Source organism: Mirounga leonina, unplaced genomic scaffold (genome assembly GCF_011800145.1).
Source record: "Mirounga leonina isolate KUSES-001 unplaced genomic scaffold, KU_Mleo_1.0 Mir_115, whole genome shotgun sequence".
Classification (NCBI taxonomy): Eukaryota; Metazoa; Chordata; class Mammalia; order Carnivora; family Phocidae; genus Mirounga; species Mirounga leonina.
In genome coordinates, this window is record NW_023270268.1 from 74,980,806 (window position 1) to 74,997,957 (window position 17,152).

At 36.9% G+C, this 17,152-nt stretch overlaps 1 protein-coding gene across 6 annotated transcripts in view; it reads left to right on the top strand.

Annotated features, from left to right (window-relative positions):
• The window catches only part of VPS8 (VPS8 subunit of CORVET complex), a 252,231-nt gene that overhangs the window by 79,328 nt on the left and 155,751 nt on the right, over positions 1-17,152 (top strand). For all 6 annotated transcript variants that reach the window (XM_034999742.1, XM_034999746.1, XM_034999741.1 and 3 more), the window contains 3 exons: positions 3,409-3,455; positions 11,988-12,210; positions 15,975-16,064. In XM_034999742.1, coding sequence (XP_034855633.1) covers positions 3,409-3,455; positions 11,988-12,210; positions 15,975-16,064 — 360 coding nt within the window. The remainder of the gene's footprint in view (positions 1-3,408; positions 3,456-11,987; positions 12,211-15,974; positions 16,065-17,152) is intronic.

The following is a 17,152-nucleotide window of genomic DNA, read 5'->3' on the forward strand; positions in this document are numbered from 1 at the left end:
TTTTTTTTAACTTTCAGGAAAGTTTTCTTGAATTGTATCTTGAACTGTTTGTTCTATTGCACTGCTGGAGTTTTCTTATTCAGGGATTCCAGTTATACATACATTGACGTTTTCTCTTTCATTTCCTCCCCCTTCCTCCCTTGTCCTCTTTCCTTCCCCCTCCTGTTTCTCTCCCTCCCTTCTTCTTACACACCACCAAATACTTCCTTCACTACTCATTTGTCTGCAGGCTAGATGTCACCCATCACTGTACTTACTGTTTAATTAGGAAGATAAAACATCCTCTTATTAAAGATACCAATGATATCCAAATTTCTAAATGCAATAAACACTTTTCAGATCTTATCCATCCTCAGTGCTGTATTAAACAGTGATGATCAGTCACCTTTCCTTTTTGAAGTTCTGTATCCTTTAGCTATCTGTGACTGTGTGCCCTTCTGATTTTTATAACTTTATGGTTGTTCTTGAGTTGGATTTTGTTTCTATCCTTTGACCATATCATAACTATTAGTCTTAGAATTTAGTTCTTTGTCCACTGGTTTCTAGCTCTATCTATTATCCTGGGACAGGTTTATTCATATACATTGTTTCCTCTTATGACTTAGAAATCTATAATTCTTTTTTTTTTTTTTTAAGTAATCTCTACCCTCAGCATGGGGCTCGAACTCACAACCCCAAGATCAAGAGTTGCACGCTCTGCCGACAGAGCCAGCCAGGCACCCCTAGAAATCTATAATTCTAACCCTGATGTTTTAGATTACTGAATTTCTGATTATTCAACATCAAAGTAAAGATGTTCCTAAAATCTGCCATAGTCCAAACTGCACTTAGCTTCTTTCTTCTAACACTTCTACCTACATTTCTTATCTCATTTTGTGACATCTTCACTTCACTCAACCATCACTTAAGCTAGAAACTTAGGGGTTATCATAGACTCCTTCCTATACCGTCCAGCCCACAACCAATCTGTCACCAAGCTCTAGTTTTACTTTATAAATATCTCCTAATTCTGTCTGCTGTTTTTTAGGTCTACCATCACAACCCTAGTTTAGTCCCCATTTCACTTTGACTGCTGTGTAATAGCCTTCTACCTTCAATCTTGGTTTTCCAGATCTTCCCATCATAAAATCACTTGAGTCATCTGTGCTCAGTGTATGAATCTGATGATTTCACTCTCCATTAATCTCTCTAGTAAGTGTATCCTTAGTACTTAGTACTAGGCCAAGCACTTCTTTAATTTTTGCATTTAATAATTTTAAATATATTTAATAGTTTCTCATACTTAAAGTATTAGGAGTCTACCTCTGCTATTTATAGTTTCTGTTGCTGTTTACTCATGGTGAATTATTTCATGTGGTGCTTCAAAATTTTTTGTTTTGAACATCAGTTGAACTTATTTTGCCTGTGTTAAGTACTGTCTCCAGAGAAATTTTGAATTTGCTTTTTTCAAGTGCCCCAGAGTATCCTTTTTCAGAATCATCTTTTAGGTTAATTTCTTGGCTTGATTTTTCCTATCCTAAGGAGATAGTGTAAATTCAAATCTCAAATCCACCTACAAGCAGGATATTGGTTATAGATTCTTACAGAGTACAAATTTACCCCCACTGAGTCCAGGCTGAGACAGACGATCTTTCTTGTCATCTTCCTGTGCTTATAGGCAGATTTCCCTCCCTCTTTTCTTTTCACTAAGGATGTAGCTTTTCAAGAATCCTGGTTTTAGGGGGCTCCTGGGTGGCTCGGTCGGTTAAGCGTCTGCCTTCAGCTCAGGTCATGGTCCCAGGGTCCTGGGATTGAGCCCCGCATCGGGATCGAGCCCTGCATCGGGCGCCCGGCTCCGCGGGAAGCCTGTTTCTCCCTCTCCCATTCCCCCTGCTTGTGTTCCCTCTCTCGCTGTGTCTCTCTCTGTCAAATAAATAAATAAAATCTTTAAAAAAAAAAAAAAAAGAATCCTGGTTTTAGGAAGATCTTTTCTTCAGTCTCTTATGTTGCAAGGGTCTAAGGTCTCAGCTTCTTTCTGGCATTAAAACCCAAGCTCTTAATGTGACCAACAAATGTATAAGACAGTCTCAGTAACAGCTTAGGGCTTATTGCTTTGGTTTTCAGTTCCCTTTTCATTTTTAGACTCGTATTGCCCTTACTTTCTTAGGAACCCAGCTGTGTATTGTAATGGAATGTTTATTAAATTTTCCCCCAGCATTTCTAGGGAGATTTTTTTCCCTCCAGATTATCTGGCCCACTGTATTCTCATACAGGGTTGACACTTGCTGTAGCTCTAACACTTTTCACATTTTTCACATGATCTAACACTTTTCAATTATTTTAGTTCCTGTTTTTGAAGAATCTAAATAAGATTTTAAATCCTGTTGTAAGGAATATTGATGACTAAAGGAAGCAAATGGAATCTTTTCAGAGTTGTAGGTCCTTCTGATACCTCTCTCAAATAGTAAGGGTTCCTCAGTTTTATTTGTTTTGCCAAACAAGTGTTAGCATGTAGTATTCTGTTCTTCACATAGTGCCTTCTCCCCTGGTGGGATTTTTTCTACCTAGAACTTAGGCCCTCTAGGATTTTTTTTTTTTTTTTTTTAAAGGAAGCCATTTCCCTGCAGCCAGCAGAAAATGAAAGAGTACTACTGAAATCTAATGCTTGGTTACTTGACAATTTCCAGGAATAATAAGCTTCTGTTTCTCCCTCAAACTGTTTCTCTTGAAAAAGGCCAAAATTATGGGTTGTCATTCACTTGAGACAAGTCTATACAAGATGAATTTAAAGTAATCAAAATGTTATGAAACCGAGAAGTTAAATCAACCTTAAAATAGCTGGTTTGGAGGATTGTGGCAAAATATGGACAGCCTTAATCACCTGAGCCACCAACAGGACCAGCTGTATTCTATTATCAATCTGATATATTTTCTTCATATTTTTTTCTTTTTCTTTGCAAATTTTCTTTATTAATGTTGTGAGATAAATACATAGTTTTCACCTAAAGTTTGTTATGTTGTTGTAAACTCTTTGTAAATTCGTGATATTACATAGTATTTTATTTAAACAGCAAATTTACTTAACGACTTTCCCATGTTGTATATTTAACTCCGATTTCTTCCTCTCCTCCCTCTTCTCCTGCTACTTCTGTTATAGATCTGCAGTGAATACCTGAAAATGCATTAAACTTTTTTTTTTTCTTAAATGTATTTAGGATAAATTTCCAGATAGAATTACTGGGTAAAAGTCTTTTCACATTTTTAAGATTTTTGACACATAGTGCCAAATTACTTACCAAAAGCATGGTATAAAGTTATATTCTCCCAACAATTTACCATTGTCTTAAGCAGACCACTTTGATTATGTCGAACCAGGGGTCCATGGGACAGAGGTGTGGTGCTGATGGTTTCTTTATGGTTTTTCTTCAGGACATGGTGCCTGTCATCGTTGATTACTGCCTGCTGTTGGAGCGAAAGTAAGTATACAGTGCCTGTCAGGTTCAATTATTTTGAACCCAGATTGCCTCTTGTTTATATTATAATTTACTGTTATGAAGTCTATGAATTTGGGTATTTTTTTTAAGAAAGTTTAATTTACAGAAACTTGATTAACAATTTCCGGTCCATTTACCTAGTAAAACTAACTTTTCCAAAATAGATGCTGTGGGTTTATCAGCTATATGTTTGTGTGGCCGGATAGTGGAGGCAAACATAGCTAACAAAAGAGCAATCCTACTAAAAGATCTTAAAAGTAAAAGTGTATGATTCATGTCCTGTAAATATATCCTCTTTTATGAACTATCACTAAAACAGTTTTACACACCACCCAAAAAAGGGCAAAATTCAGAGTGCTTCTGGTGTTGGTTTTTAGAGCCTTTTGTTGAAAAGATAGCAGTGTAAATACACTTTGATTTGGCTTTGTTGGTTTAGATAGTAACTGTATAAATTAACCAACCTTTGCTAGCTCACAGTTTTTTCACACTTAAAATAATAGCTCCTCTCTTGCCAGGTATTGTTGTAGGCCCTTTACATTAATTTATCTAATTTTTATAACAGTGAGGTAGGTATTATTATCCTCTTCATTTTACATAGGCGATTCCAGAGGCAGAAAGCCATTAAAGAACTTGGCCAAAGCTAACTCACACTTCTTTTGAGGAGCAAAGATGGGATTCCAATTCAGGCAGTCTGGCTCCTGAGTTCTTGCTCTTAACCTTAAACTAGTTTGTTTCTGAGTGGTAGACAACTGTGAGGATCCAGTGCAGATACTCCTAAAACCCTGTACAGCACTGACCTGACTCATGAATTTATGTTCAGGTAGCCAGAATCATAAAACATTGGATCATACTTTGAAAGTATGAATGTATATGAATGTTATCAAGAGGGCAGTTATTTGCTATGTCAGACCATTAAGTCATGAAGAGCTATAGTTTCTGTTACGTCCATTCCAATGTTTCAGCTATACAGTGTTATATGTTACTATCCATTGGAGTATGTTGTGTTCATGGTTGGGGTATCGGTGAAAACATTGCTTTATGGTACTCATTTTCTCCTCTATGAAGGCCTAAGGGAAAAATTTCCCTCAGGTCTACTGCCAGAAATACTTTTGCGTCTCCTGAACAGCTAGTTCACTTTTAGCTAATGGGCAGTGAATTGTATTGCTAATTAACTTTCCTAGAAAGCTAAGAGCCATGATAGCTTTTCGTAACTTGGTTTTCTCTTTACCCCACTTTTCAGACTCCCTTACTTTTATTTATCTTTATTTTTTAAAAGTAGCTCAGTAGTTTATGGATCAGTTTTACATATTTAATCCTCATAATTGCAGTGTAAGGTAATGTTTTTCTCATTTTCAGATGAGGAATTTGAAATGTAGAGATGTTCCTAATACTAATAAGTACTGGAATCAACCCAAATCTTCAAGTTGACATAATTATGAGATAAAATAAAGTACCTAAGACTGAATTTTGTTTAGAGTAAGAAGGCATATCTTTGTAAAATGGATTATTTCCACCTAGAATGGTACCTGGCACAAAGTAGTTATCCAGTACCTGATGGATGAATTAATGAAATAATTCTGCCTCTTGGTTTGCAGGGTGACTTATCTTGAATATGTGAATACTACTCTCACAGTGATGTAAAGTTAAAATGGTCCTACTAGTTGTAAGATGAAGGATTATATAGGGAAAATGAAAAAATAGGTTCATTCTTTCAGAAATACTCATTTCCAAAATTTTCTGAAAGAAACTTTTCTTTTTTATATGATTTGAAAAAGAAATATTTCCAATTTTATGTAATCTATGGACTGGCTGAGAATGCAATAATTACTTCATTAAATCATAGCCTATAACCTGGAAGATAAGATCTGGTCTAGATTTTTACCAAATTAGGATCTATTTATTATTTTTTTGCTTTTACCAACTTCTTTCTTTCCGTTAAATTTCCCTGACTCCTTAGCATGTTCTCTCCTGGGCTGTGTCAGAAACAAATACAGTATTTGTTGTTGGAGATCTCAGAGAAAAATACCAGCAGTTATAATATATACCTAACCTCCAAAGGGAAGGAAGATCTCAAGGGTCCTTTTCCCAGCTCTTCCCTCTCTCTCTCCTTCCTCCCACTCATACATACTAGATATACTAGATACACTCATACATGCCTAGATCCAGGGCCAGGGATATTTTCGTGGGACCGTAGTGTAAATAGTATGACTTCCTTCTCTCTGGATTCCATTTTCAAAGGCTGAAGACCAGGGTGCCTGGGTGGTTCAGTCGGTTAAGCGTCTGCCTTTGGCTCAGGTCATGATCTCAGGGGCCTGGGATCAAGCCCTGAGTTGGGCTCCCTGCTCAGCGGGGAGCCTGCCTCTCCCTCTCCCCCTCCACCCTGTTCATACTCTCTCTCTCAAATGAATTAAAAAAAAAAACAAAAACAAAAACTTCAAAGGCTGAGGACCGGATTGTACTAGAACCTACTTCTGCTTGGGAGTAGTCCAGCATATGTGTTCTTAACTCTCTTTCCCCCACTTTTTCTGTTCTCAAGATTTTAGTAAGGGCAGAAGGGACAGGGCAGCATTCCCAGCAATGTAAGAAATGCGATACTAGTTATTGGGTCAAATGTTACCTTTTGTGTTCTAGACTGTGCACTTTTATGCTTGCTTAGTTCTCACCATCCTGGCTTTTCTTTTTCATCAGAAAGATCCCATATATGGGGTCAAATAGGCCAGTTGATCAACCTCAATTCTTTGTGTCTAGGTCATCTTTCAGTCTCCTTCCATTCCAGACATGCAATGATTAAAGATAGATTAGATATGAAAACTCTGTATATACTTTAAATAGCTCAGTGTACTCACTCTCAAATGGTAGAGTTTTTATCATTTTTCTTAGAGTTGCCATAGACAGTCAGGTTAAAAGTGCTCAATTCCCTAGGATAAATTGAAGTGGAGGCTTCAGATGTATGTAGCTTCAATCCAGTATGATATCTTTCTTCCTAAGCTGGACCCTCTCTTTATGCCATCTTCTTTGACATTTGGTTCCATTAATGTGGAGGGTCTTCTCTTCCACATTCCCAAATTTTTGAAATATCTGAGCCATTAAGACTGCTTTAAAGAATGCTTAGATTGGGGGCACCTGGGTGGCTTAGTCGGTTAAGCGTCTGCCTTCAGCTCAGGTCATGATCTCAGGGTCCTGGGATCGAGCCCCCCATCAGGCTGCCTGCTCAGACAGCAGGGAATCTGCTTCTCCCTCTCCCTTTGCCCCTCCCTGTCATGCTTGCTCATTCTCTCTTTCTCTCTCAAATAAATAAATAATCTTTAAAAAAAGAAAGCTTAGATTGTGCATAACACAAAATTTTACAAAACATAATCTAGTTCTCAGCTAATTTCAGGTAATTTCCTCCACTTCTGGGGTCATCACTTAGACACTCAATCCTGGCCCCCTAATGCCTTTTATCTTAATATCTTCTGATAGAGTACATTGTTTTTATAGTCACCTCTTTTACACACAGTTTCTTATGTAAGTCCAATTATAAACAAAATACATATTCTGAACTGATTTTAACTGAGTACCACAACTGGTGCACTATGATCACTGTTACTTCAGTAATAATTCATAGAATCCCATATCCAGCAGTAACAGTAATTGAACTAGTGTATATATGTATTCCCATTTGTACTTAAGAATTCTTTTATAGTGTAAAATCCTTTTACTGTGGCAGGAACCACATTTTTTTTTTCTCTTTAGGGCATACTGACCTGTATGTTATAGGCATCTTTTTTGGTTAAAATTGGCTTTATAGTCTTTTTGTGAATTGTTTAAAATCAGAAGTGACAGGAAATTCTGTTTTTGAAGACTTGTACTTTTATTTTCATAATTTGATTTCTTTCACAGTTTACTTTCAATTTGGTAGTGTATATTTTCTTTTTAGTATTAGACAAAAGGTACATCTTCAGCTTTATGTAGGACATTTAATGATTTGTCATTTTGCCTTTAAAACGATAGGCATAATTTCAGTTTATTTTGAAAATAGGTCCAGCGTTTATTTGAACTATAATCATAATTTTGAACAGTGTTTAAAAATAGGTTCTGTGTTTTTGTATATGAATTATATCTCAATAAAGCCATTATAAGACAAAATGGGTGCTGTGTGTAGATGATCTTGACCACTTTGAGCTTGTATCACTGTAAGCAGATATCCAAAAAAGAAGCCATCATTCAGATGACTTGAATTACATATAAATCTGAACCAGAAATATTTGTTAGATCTAAAGTGAATCTGAAGTGGTCTTTTGATAGCCAGGGTTTTTGTTCATTCTTGTTCAACGTCAATATTATCGTTTGAGAAACAGAAAGATCGTAATTATCAAGCATGGTTGAGAAATTGGATGTTTTAGATACTGTTTTCTTGATAACTGCATGTTAATATTTTAAACATCAAAGCTAGGTGAAAAAGATGCCATGCCTTTATTTTATAACAGCTGTATTGAAATATAATTTCAGACACCATAAAATTCCCCCTTTTTAAAGTGTACAGTTCAGTAGTTTTTAGTATATTCATAGAGTTATACAACCTTTAGCAGAATTAAGCCATGCCTTTTTTAAAGGAAATCTTCACAAACTGTGATACTTCTATCAGAAAATAGAGCAGTTTGAACATCATTTCTTATAGTTCATTTGAACTTTGCCATTACTTTTGTAAATAAGGAGAGCAGCCCAAATCAACTTTGAATTTATTGAGTCCTGCGTACATTTACAGGGGATTTATTTATTTGGCTCCAGTTATATCCGTAGTAAAGACTGGCAAGTTTTTGTTTGTTTGTTTGTTTTTTAAGATTTTATTTATTTATTTGACAGAGAGAGACTCAGCGAGAGAGGGAACACAGGCAGGGGGGGTGGGGGAGGGAGAAGTAGGCTTCCTGCGGAGCAGGGAGAAGTAGGCTTCCTGCGGAGCAGGGAGCCCAATGCAGGACTTGATCCCAGGACTCTGGGATCATGACCTTAGCCGAAGGCAGACACTTACTTAAGGACTGTGCCACCCAGGCACCCCAAGACTGGCAAGTATTAAGGACTGAGGCTCTTGCTCCCCTTCTGACAGTCTGGCTTTGTACTGATAATCAAAGCTGAGTTCTTCACATGCTTAAAATTGCAAAATTGATAATGCACAAAGTGAATTTGGCCATTTTCTCTATCAGTTTGAAATTATGAATGGTAAACCCCAAATAATGTCTTTAATATACTCATATTAATGTAAAGTGATGTTATGTAGAAAGAAGACCTCTTTGGCTCTCTGTTACTCAGAGTGGACTTTGTATTGTACTGGCTACGGGGTGGCCAAGTTTGAAGCGATAAACAGCAGTTTTAAAGTTAGGACTTCAGGAAACAAAGTCAGCACCCTCGAGTATAATTCCGAAATATAGAAAGAAACACAAGAGCTAAACACTTTTTTTTGGTATGTACTTTTCTTTCTTCCTTCTTGCTTGATGCTCTAATAAATATTCTCCCAAAATGATGAGAACATGTCTTTGAGTTTTGTTTTATTTTTACTTTAAAGTAGGGATACCAATAGGAGTTGCTGAGTTTTATTTTTCTTACTTCTTTATTTATAGGCTCTGACTGGTTAAGAAAGAAACATATAGTTTTGCCATTAATCTTACCAGCATTACATGCTGCTGTTTATTACAGGACTGCCTGGTTTGTCACCTTTTATGCTCTGTTTACTGAATTTTTCACTCTTTAATTTTCCTGCTTAGGGCTTTTGGTGTCGAACTAAAATATATAATTATCTTCCCTAGCATGTTGTTTTTAACAACACATTACAGAGTGGAAGGGCTAGCAAATATGGCATTTTCTTTATATTCATTAGAGTTACTTTGTTACTCTTTATCTTTGTTGCAGTAAAGTTTCATTAATCTCAGTTTCTTTTACTTGGTTAGTAATTGGTAATCACAAAAATGTGATAGACTATTGATTAAAATGAAACTAACATGAAAAATATGAAGCAGAGGGGAAAACTGATGTAAAAATTACATTTGTGGATATGAGGAAAAAAATAAATGGATATGGATTTCCCTCCTAGGATATTGCATATACTGTTTATTGAAAAGTGGCATGTGGTTCTGATGCATTTGTAGCCAGTTCTCTTAGCATCTGTCCCATTCCAGGACTTCAGCTGAGGCAAGGACCCCATCCTGCTCCTTCCAGAATCTTTCTTGACCTTTTTATGGAACTTGTCATGAAAGACCAAACCTGCAGATGAACCAGCTACCACTTTTCACAAGTGACATGATACACATAGGAAGAGATAACACATTCAGTAAAAAATAGTCTTAACAGATAAATAGAATTAGCACAGTTATTTTTTTTAAATGATTTATTTATTTATTTGAGAGAAAGATCGCACACGTGCGAGCCGCGGGAGGAGCAGAGGGAGAGAATCTTCAAGCAGACTCCCTGCTGAGTGCAGAGCCCCAACAGGGACTCAAATCTCAGGACCCATGAGACCATGACCTGAGCACGATCCAAGAGTCGGATGCTCAACTGACTCAGCCACCCAGGTGCCCGAGCACAGTTTTTCTTATTAAACAACAAAAGGGAATGAATGAATCGGGTGAATGATAACAAGGTAGTACAATGTATGAATGGGAACATGGAAAACATTTAATTTTGCCAGTCATCAGAGAATTAAAAACAGTGATATTATTTAATTTATACTTAAAAAAAATTTATGTATTTGACACAGAGAGAGAGAGCGCGCACAAGCAGGGGGAGCTGCAGAGGGAGAGGGAGAAGCAGGCTCCCCACTGAGCAGGGAGCCTGACCCCAGGATCCTGAGATCATGACCTGAGTCAAAGTCAGACACTTAACCTGAGCTACCCAGGCGCCCCTCGTTTACACTTATTAAATTATCTGGTAGAAAAACCAAACATAATTGTCTGGTGAAACTGTACAATTCTACATTGCCGGTGGCAATGTAAATTGGTGCTGTGATACTTTTTGAAGATGATTTAGTAATACATTTCAAATGCCACAAAATTTTTCATACCTTTTGACTTAAGATAAATTTCTTTTTTTTTTTTAAGATTTTATTTATTTATTCGACAGAGAGTGAGAGAGTACAAGGAGTAGTAGAGGGAGAGAGAGAGAGAGAAGCAGGCCTCCCGCTGAGCAGGGAGCCCGATGCAGGGCTCTTTCCCAGGACCCTGAGATCATGACCTGAGCCGAAGGCAGACACTTAACCATCTGAGCCACCCAGGCGCCCCTTAAGATAAATTTCTTAAAGTAGAATGACTAAGGAACTAAGTCCCCCAAATGGGAAAGACTGTATGTAGATAATCATTGTGATATCACTCATGATAGTAGAATACTGGAAGTAAGTGATATATCCAACACTACAGGAATACTTAAGTAAATTCTATTGTTTCAGTATGGTGAAATGTTGTGAGTTAAACAAAATGGTAAATTTAAAGAGTAGGTGGTATCTTAGAATGATGCTTATATAATGTTGTGGAAAGTGGAATTTGGAATTATATCTCTGAGTATAAAATTATATATGGACTATTTGCAGAAGAAATATGAAATAAATAAAACAAATATTGAGTGTAGTACATTTAGATTAATTTAAAAAAATTTGTTTCTGCAATAAGATAGATTCCAGATATGTATATTTTTAAAGAGTGAACATTTTTTCCCTCTTCGTCAATAATCACCACCTAAACCCTTTGGGAAGCAAGGGATAAGAACTAGATAAAGAAACATCTTGATGCTCTAATAATCTTACCATGTAATGCTGGTAAGATTAATGGCAAAACTATATGTTCTTTCTTAACCAGTCAGAGCCTATAAATAAAGAAGTAAGAAGAATAAAACCCAGCAACTCCTATTGGTATCCCTACTTTAAAGTAAAAATAAAACAAAATTCAAAGACATGTTCTCATCATTTTGGGAGAATATTTATTAGAGCATCTGGAGATCAGTTGGGAATATTTAGATATCAGGAAAGAGGAAAGGATAAATAGGAATAGTCTTTTTTTTTTTTTTAAAGTAGTCTCTGCACTGAATGTGGGACTCAAACTCATGACCCCAAGATCAAGAGTCACATGCTCTACTGACTGAGCCAGCTAGATGTCCCTAGGGATAGTCCTTTTTCATATTTTTCTACTTCATCATGTTCATTGTACTACCCACTGACATATCACCATTGTCTTTAAGAAACAGTGTGCCATAAGAGATTCAACATAGGATTTAGGTCAGAAGGCTGAGTTCAAATTCTGATTCTATCACTTGTTGGCTATGTGACTTTCTGCAAATAATTTATTCAGCTTTTCTTGGTTGTAAAAATATTGGGGGAATTCATTAAGATACTACATGTAAAATGTTTTTCACAGTATAAAGCTCTATGCAAGTATTGTTACTGTTTTTGTTAAACTTGTCAGTTGAAATAGGAAAAAGAGGAGAAAGAGCAGACTGAATTTAGTGAATGCTCAGAATATTCCTAAAAGTGTGTTTTTTCTTTTTCTCTTACAGGGATCTTTTATTTAGCCAGATGTATGACAAACTAAGTGAGAATTCAGTGGCCAAAGGAGTGTTTTTGGAGTGCCTTGAACCATATATTTTAAGTGATAAATTGGTGGGAATGACCCCCCAGGTAATGAAAGACTTGATTGTTCACTTCCAAGATAAAAAGTTAATGGAAAATGTGGAAGCCCTCATTGTACATATGGATATCACCAGCCTAGATATTCAGCAGGTGAGTTTATAGAAAATTTACTAATATACAGAATAAACATCATTCCTTTATTGCTTATACTTATCTGACTGATTTGGCCCCATTGTGCCTTCCATCAACCCCATTTATTTACTGAGCACTTTTGGGAAGATGTTTCTTAAACTTGTATTTGTCAATATATTTCTTAGGACTGTTCTTTAATGAAAGCTGGATTATGAACTCCTACAAGCCAAGAGTCTTCTATCTCTTTGACATCCCCCACAGCACTTAGCATAAAGTTTACATTTGGTAGTTGCTCAATAGATGCTTATTGACTGATCCTTCTTCATCCATTTGTTTATTCAGTAGTACCAGTTTTCATCCTGCAAGTGAATTTCAACTATGAGTACTTTTGCATGAATAATAGAGTATTTTCACTTCTAAGAGTATGAAGCCATTTTTCAGAAAGCTACTTTGTGTGTCCAGAGTTGATAACTTCTATGCAGTGAGTTTTGAAATGCACAACATACTATAAGAAGGAAATTACAGGATGTCTTAGCTCGATCAGCCAGCCCGTTGTTTTTAAACATACCTCCAGTACATCTGAGGTCTCTGCAATAAGTTTCAGTCTTAATTGAGGAGCAGTATATACTTTGGCCTTAGACATTTCACTCTTATTGAGTTCCGTGTAAGTCCTAGTAATGGGCATGCCACTCCTACAAAGGCACAGAAGTGCAAAGATGCTAATAAGTAAGCCCTGTTGAGTTAAAATATGGATGACTTAAAAGATCTTAGAAAAACCAAGAGTAGTTTTTTGGTTTTTGGTTTTTTTTAATGTGCAAAATCACATAAAGTGAAGGACTTGGAGAAATGGTTACTGTTTTCTTCCTGGAAGCTCTTTATGAATGGCTGTGAGTTTGCAAAGTAAAGCCAGATCCTCTTTAATGTATGCCTTTCTGTTGTATGGGTAATTTAGCATAGTCTTCATGTCAGGTAATAGTTCCAGTGATTTGAGAGCATGTTATCAATCTAGTTTTATTTATGTATCACCAGTATAAGAGAAATTTCTCATTTCTTGTCTTCCCAATATTTTTAGCTTTTCCCCAACACTATATAAATATGCTCTACTCTTTTTTTATGTTAAAACAATTTTAAAAATCTTCTTTTCAGTTTCCCTTCCCTCCATAGGAAGACTTCTTCCCTGTGGGTTACTGCCCCAAGTCGCTCTTCCCAGTCACAGCCAGATGTCTTGAAAGCATTGTCTAGGTTGTACTTCCATTTTCCCCACATCCTAATAACTTTTCAGCCTTGCTTTCAATGAAGTCAGCAGTGCCCTCCCTGTCCACTGTACCAAGTCATATTCTTACTCTTTCAGTAGCATTTGTTTGTTAATTCAAGAAGCATTGATTGTCAGGTTCCCAGGATGCTTCAGTGACCCTAGTGGACAACGCTTATCCTCTCAGAGGCTTACATTTTATTATTTTTTTTAAAAGATTTTATTTATTTATTTGACAGAGAGACACACAGTGAGAGAGGGAACACAAGCAGGGGGAGTGGGAGAGGGAAAAGCAGGCTCCCTGCTAAGCAGGGAGCCCGATGCGGGGCTCCATCCCAGGACCCTGAGATCATGACCTGAGCCGAAGGCAGACGCTTAACGACTGAGCCACCCAGGCGCCCCCAGAGGCTTACATTTTAGCCAAAAAGTTTGATAGTAAACAGATAAACCAGAGGTATAAAAAATAAGTGTTATGTTAAAAGTCAAATAGGTAGTACTGTAGAAAGAGGATGTAAGGCTATCTTAGATTGCTTAACTGTAGAAAATCTTCCTGAGGAGGTAACATTGAGTCTGAAATCCGAATGACAAGAAGAATCAGTAATGCAGAGATCTTGGAGAAGATTGTTCCAGGTAAAAGCAACAGCTAATGCAAAAAAAAAAAAAAAAAAAAAGGCGTCGAATGTTAATGTTACAGATAAAAGGCAAACAGGCTGGGAGCTTGGTTGAAAAAGAGAGGTAGACCTTTCAAGGCAAGGTATAGATTTTTCCATTTTATTCTTAGTGCTCTGGGAAATCATTAAAAGGTTTTAAGCAAGATGACTCTGGTTTACTTTAGGGATAACAGAATGAAGGTGGGAGCCAAGTACAGAAGTAAGGAGATTAGGTACTGGTCCAGGAGACGGTCCTGACCAGAGATGGTCACAGTGAGATGGAGAGAGATGACTTGATTTTGGATATGTTTTGGCAGTAGGGTTGATGTGCTGATGAATTGGATGCAAGGGTGTAGAAGTGTGGGAAAGAAAGAGTTTAAGGATGACACTTAGTTTTTTGGCTTGAGATAAAGGTGGATAGTGATTCCTCTAAGAAGATTGGAAGACTGGGTAGGTCTAAGTTTGAGAGACAAAATGAGGAGTTCTGTTTTGCCATTTTATTTTGAGATAGACATTCAGGTGAAGAGATCAAGTAAGTGGTTGGATATATGAGTCAGAGGGGAGGTAAATGTGTTACTCATCAGTACAGAGATGTATGATCACAGCACTGGCTGAGAGAGGGCAGTGAGAGAAGGGAAAAGGGCCCAGAACATGCCTTAGTCTACGAAGACTCTTCCATGACACTTCACTTCTGTTTTTCCTCTTAATTCTCTGGCTGCTCCTTACTCTCCTTTACCACCCTCTCCTCTTCTACTTCAGCCCTCTTCCCTTGTCACTCTGTATAACATATCCCTCATAGGAACAGAATATAGAGTACACTGTAAGTCATCGCTGTTCCTCTTCTAAATATTTTCTGAAATTAATTTCTCTCCATCTTTAAACACTTCAAGCTTCTTGCTGCCTTGAGACTTCATCTTTATTGCTTCAGCCTGCATAGTCCTTAAATTCCATCTCTGCTTTTGGCTCATATGCATGCATTCTTCAGGCCCTCGCTTAAATATTGCTTCCTCAGGGGTGACCTGAATACTCTATACACCAAATCAGGTTCCTTTGTAACAAATCACATTTGTAAATGAATTAAATGTGTAATTGAGTATCTCCCCTAGTTTTAGCTCACACTGTTTTGTGCCCCTCCCTTCTTTTGGTTAGTGTCCAAGATGAACAGTAGTTCTGTAAGGGTAGAGACTACGTCTGGGTTTGTTTGATCCTAGCAGTGGCCCTGACTATAGATGTTCAGTTAAATAATTTGTAGAGCTGTTGACCAAGGGTAAAATGAATATGGAAAAGGGGTAGATAGAGAAAAAAGTAGACATTGGGGATGTTTAAAAGTAGCTATTGTACAATTAAAAGTAGTATTGAACCTCCAACAACTCTTACCCTGGCATTGTGTTTGAGTACTGTTGACCCTTGAACAACATGATTCTGAACTACACAGGTCTGTTTATATGTGGACTTCTTTCAATAAATACAGCACAGTAGTGTAAATGTATTTCCTCTTCCATATAATTTTCTTAATAACATTTTCTTTTCTCTGTCCTACTTTATAGTAAGAATACAGAATATAATACATATAATGTATGAAATTAAGTGTTGCTTGACTGTTATCAGTAAGACTGCCCGGTGACTGTAGGCTATTAGTAGTTGAGTTTTGGGGGAGTCAAAAAGTTATATATGGAGTTTTGACTATGCAGAGGGATAGGGAGGTGTCAGCATCCCTAACCTCCACATTGTTCAAGAGTCACCTGTACTTCAGTTTTTTTCAGAGAAGGACTAAGAAAAATTAGGGAAGAGTATTCAAGATTTTCTCCACTGTTAAAGCTCTAAGGAAGATAATTGGTGAGACCCAATTGTATGGAATAAGCGACTCTTCCTTTTTACAGGTAGTTCTCATGTGTTGGGAAAATCGTCTGTATGATGCTATGATCTATGTCTACAACAGAGGCATGAATGAATTTATAAGTCCAATGGAGGTAAGATACTTCCCAACTTGGACACATATTTAATATTGTCTGTTAAGAGCTTTTTCCTATTATCCATTTGCTTTGAATAGTTTGTTTTCATCCAGTCGCTTAATTCCTTGTAGATTTATTATTAGACTTATACCCATTTTAGCTTGGGAATTTAGGTAGCCTTTAATTTCACACCTTCTGCCATTGCTTTCTTTTTTATCTGCATAAGTAGGTATTTAAATCCCAGGGAACAAATAGATACAATTAAAGATAATGCTTGCCTGTTAGACTTTAAGTTTTGTTTTTTTTCCTCCCTAAGATTTTTGATGTTATAGTACATTTTCCAAAAGGTATAAGAAATTTATTTTATATACTTATTGTGTGTAGCAAATATACTGTTGAGAAATACTCTTTGTAGATACATTGTGCTGGGGGAGGGTCCTGATAACAGTGAAAGATCATTATTTGTTAATTGCTGATTTGTTGCTTTTCCCAGTTCAGCGTTTACAGCATGCATTATAATTTACTCTCCTTATCGCTAAAAAGCATTTGGGCTTATTTTAAAAAGAACCAAATGCCATATCCATCTTGTTATTTGCCTTAAATTGAGGACAGAATATAGATAATGGATTGTGGATATATGTAGTACCCTGCCAGCCCATTGTTTTATTACAATGACTAATTACCTGGCTCACAAGAGCCAGGCATCTGCAGAAGGCATCCAAGCAACTTTTTTTTTTTTCACATTTAATGGCCATCCAAAACTATCTTCAGTATTACTAAGCCAGCAGTTATCTTTTGATATTTCAGGCTTCATTAAACACACTTAACTTGGTAGGTGAGTATCACTCTAATTCAAAACTCCTCCAGTTTTGGTTGCACCCCTCTTCTCTTGGTCAATTTCCAGAATGAGTGCCACAGCCCTCTTCCCCTGGTTTTGACGCTGATTGTGTGTCTAGTTAAGTAGTCTTTACATTTAACACCTCTCAGCTGCTTCCCCAGTACTTCCCTGGTAAGAGTTGTCAGCCGTGTCCTCAATGAGATCCAGGATCTCCCTGCACACAAAAAATGTTTTCTATCTCACTACTAAACCACAATTAGGAAGAATT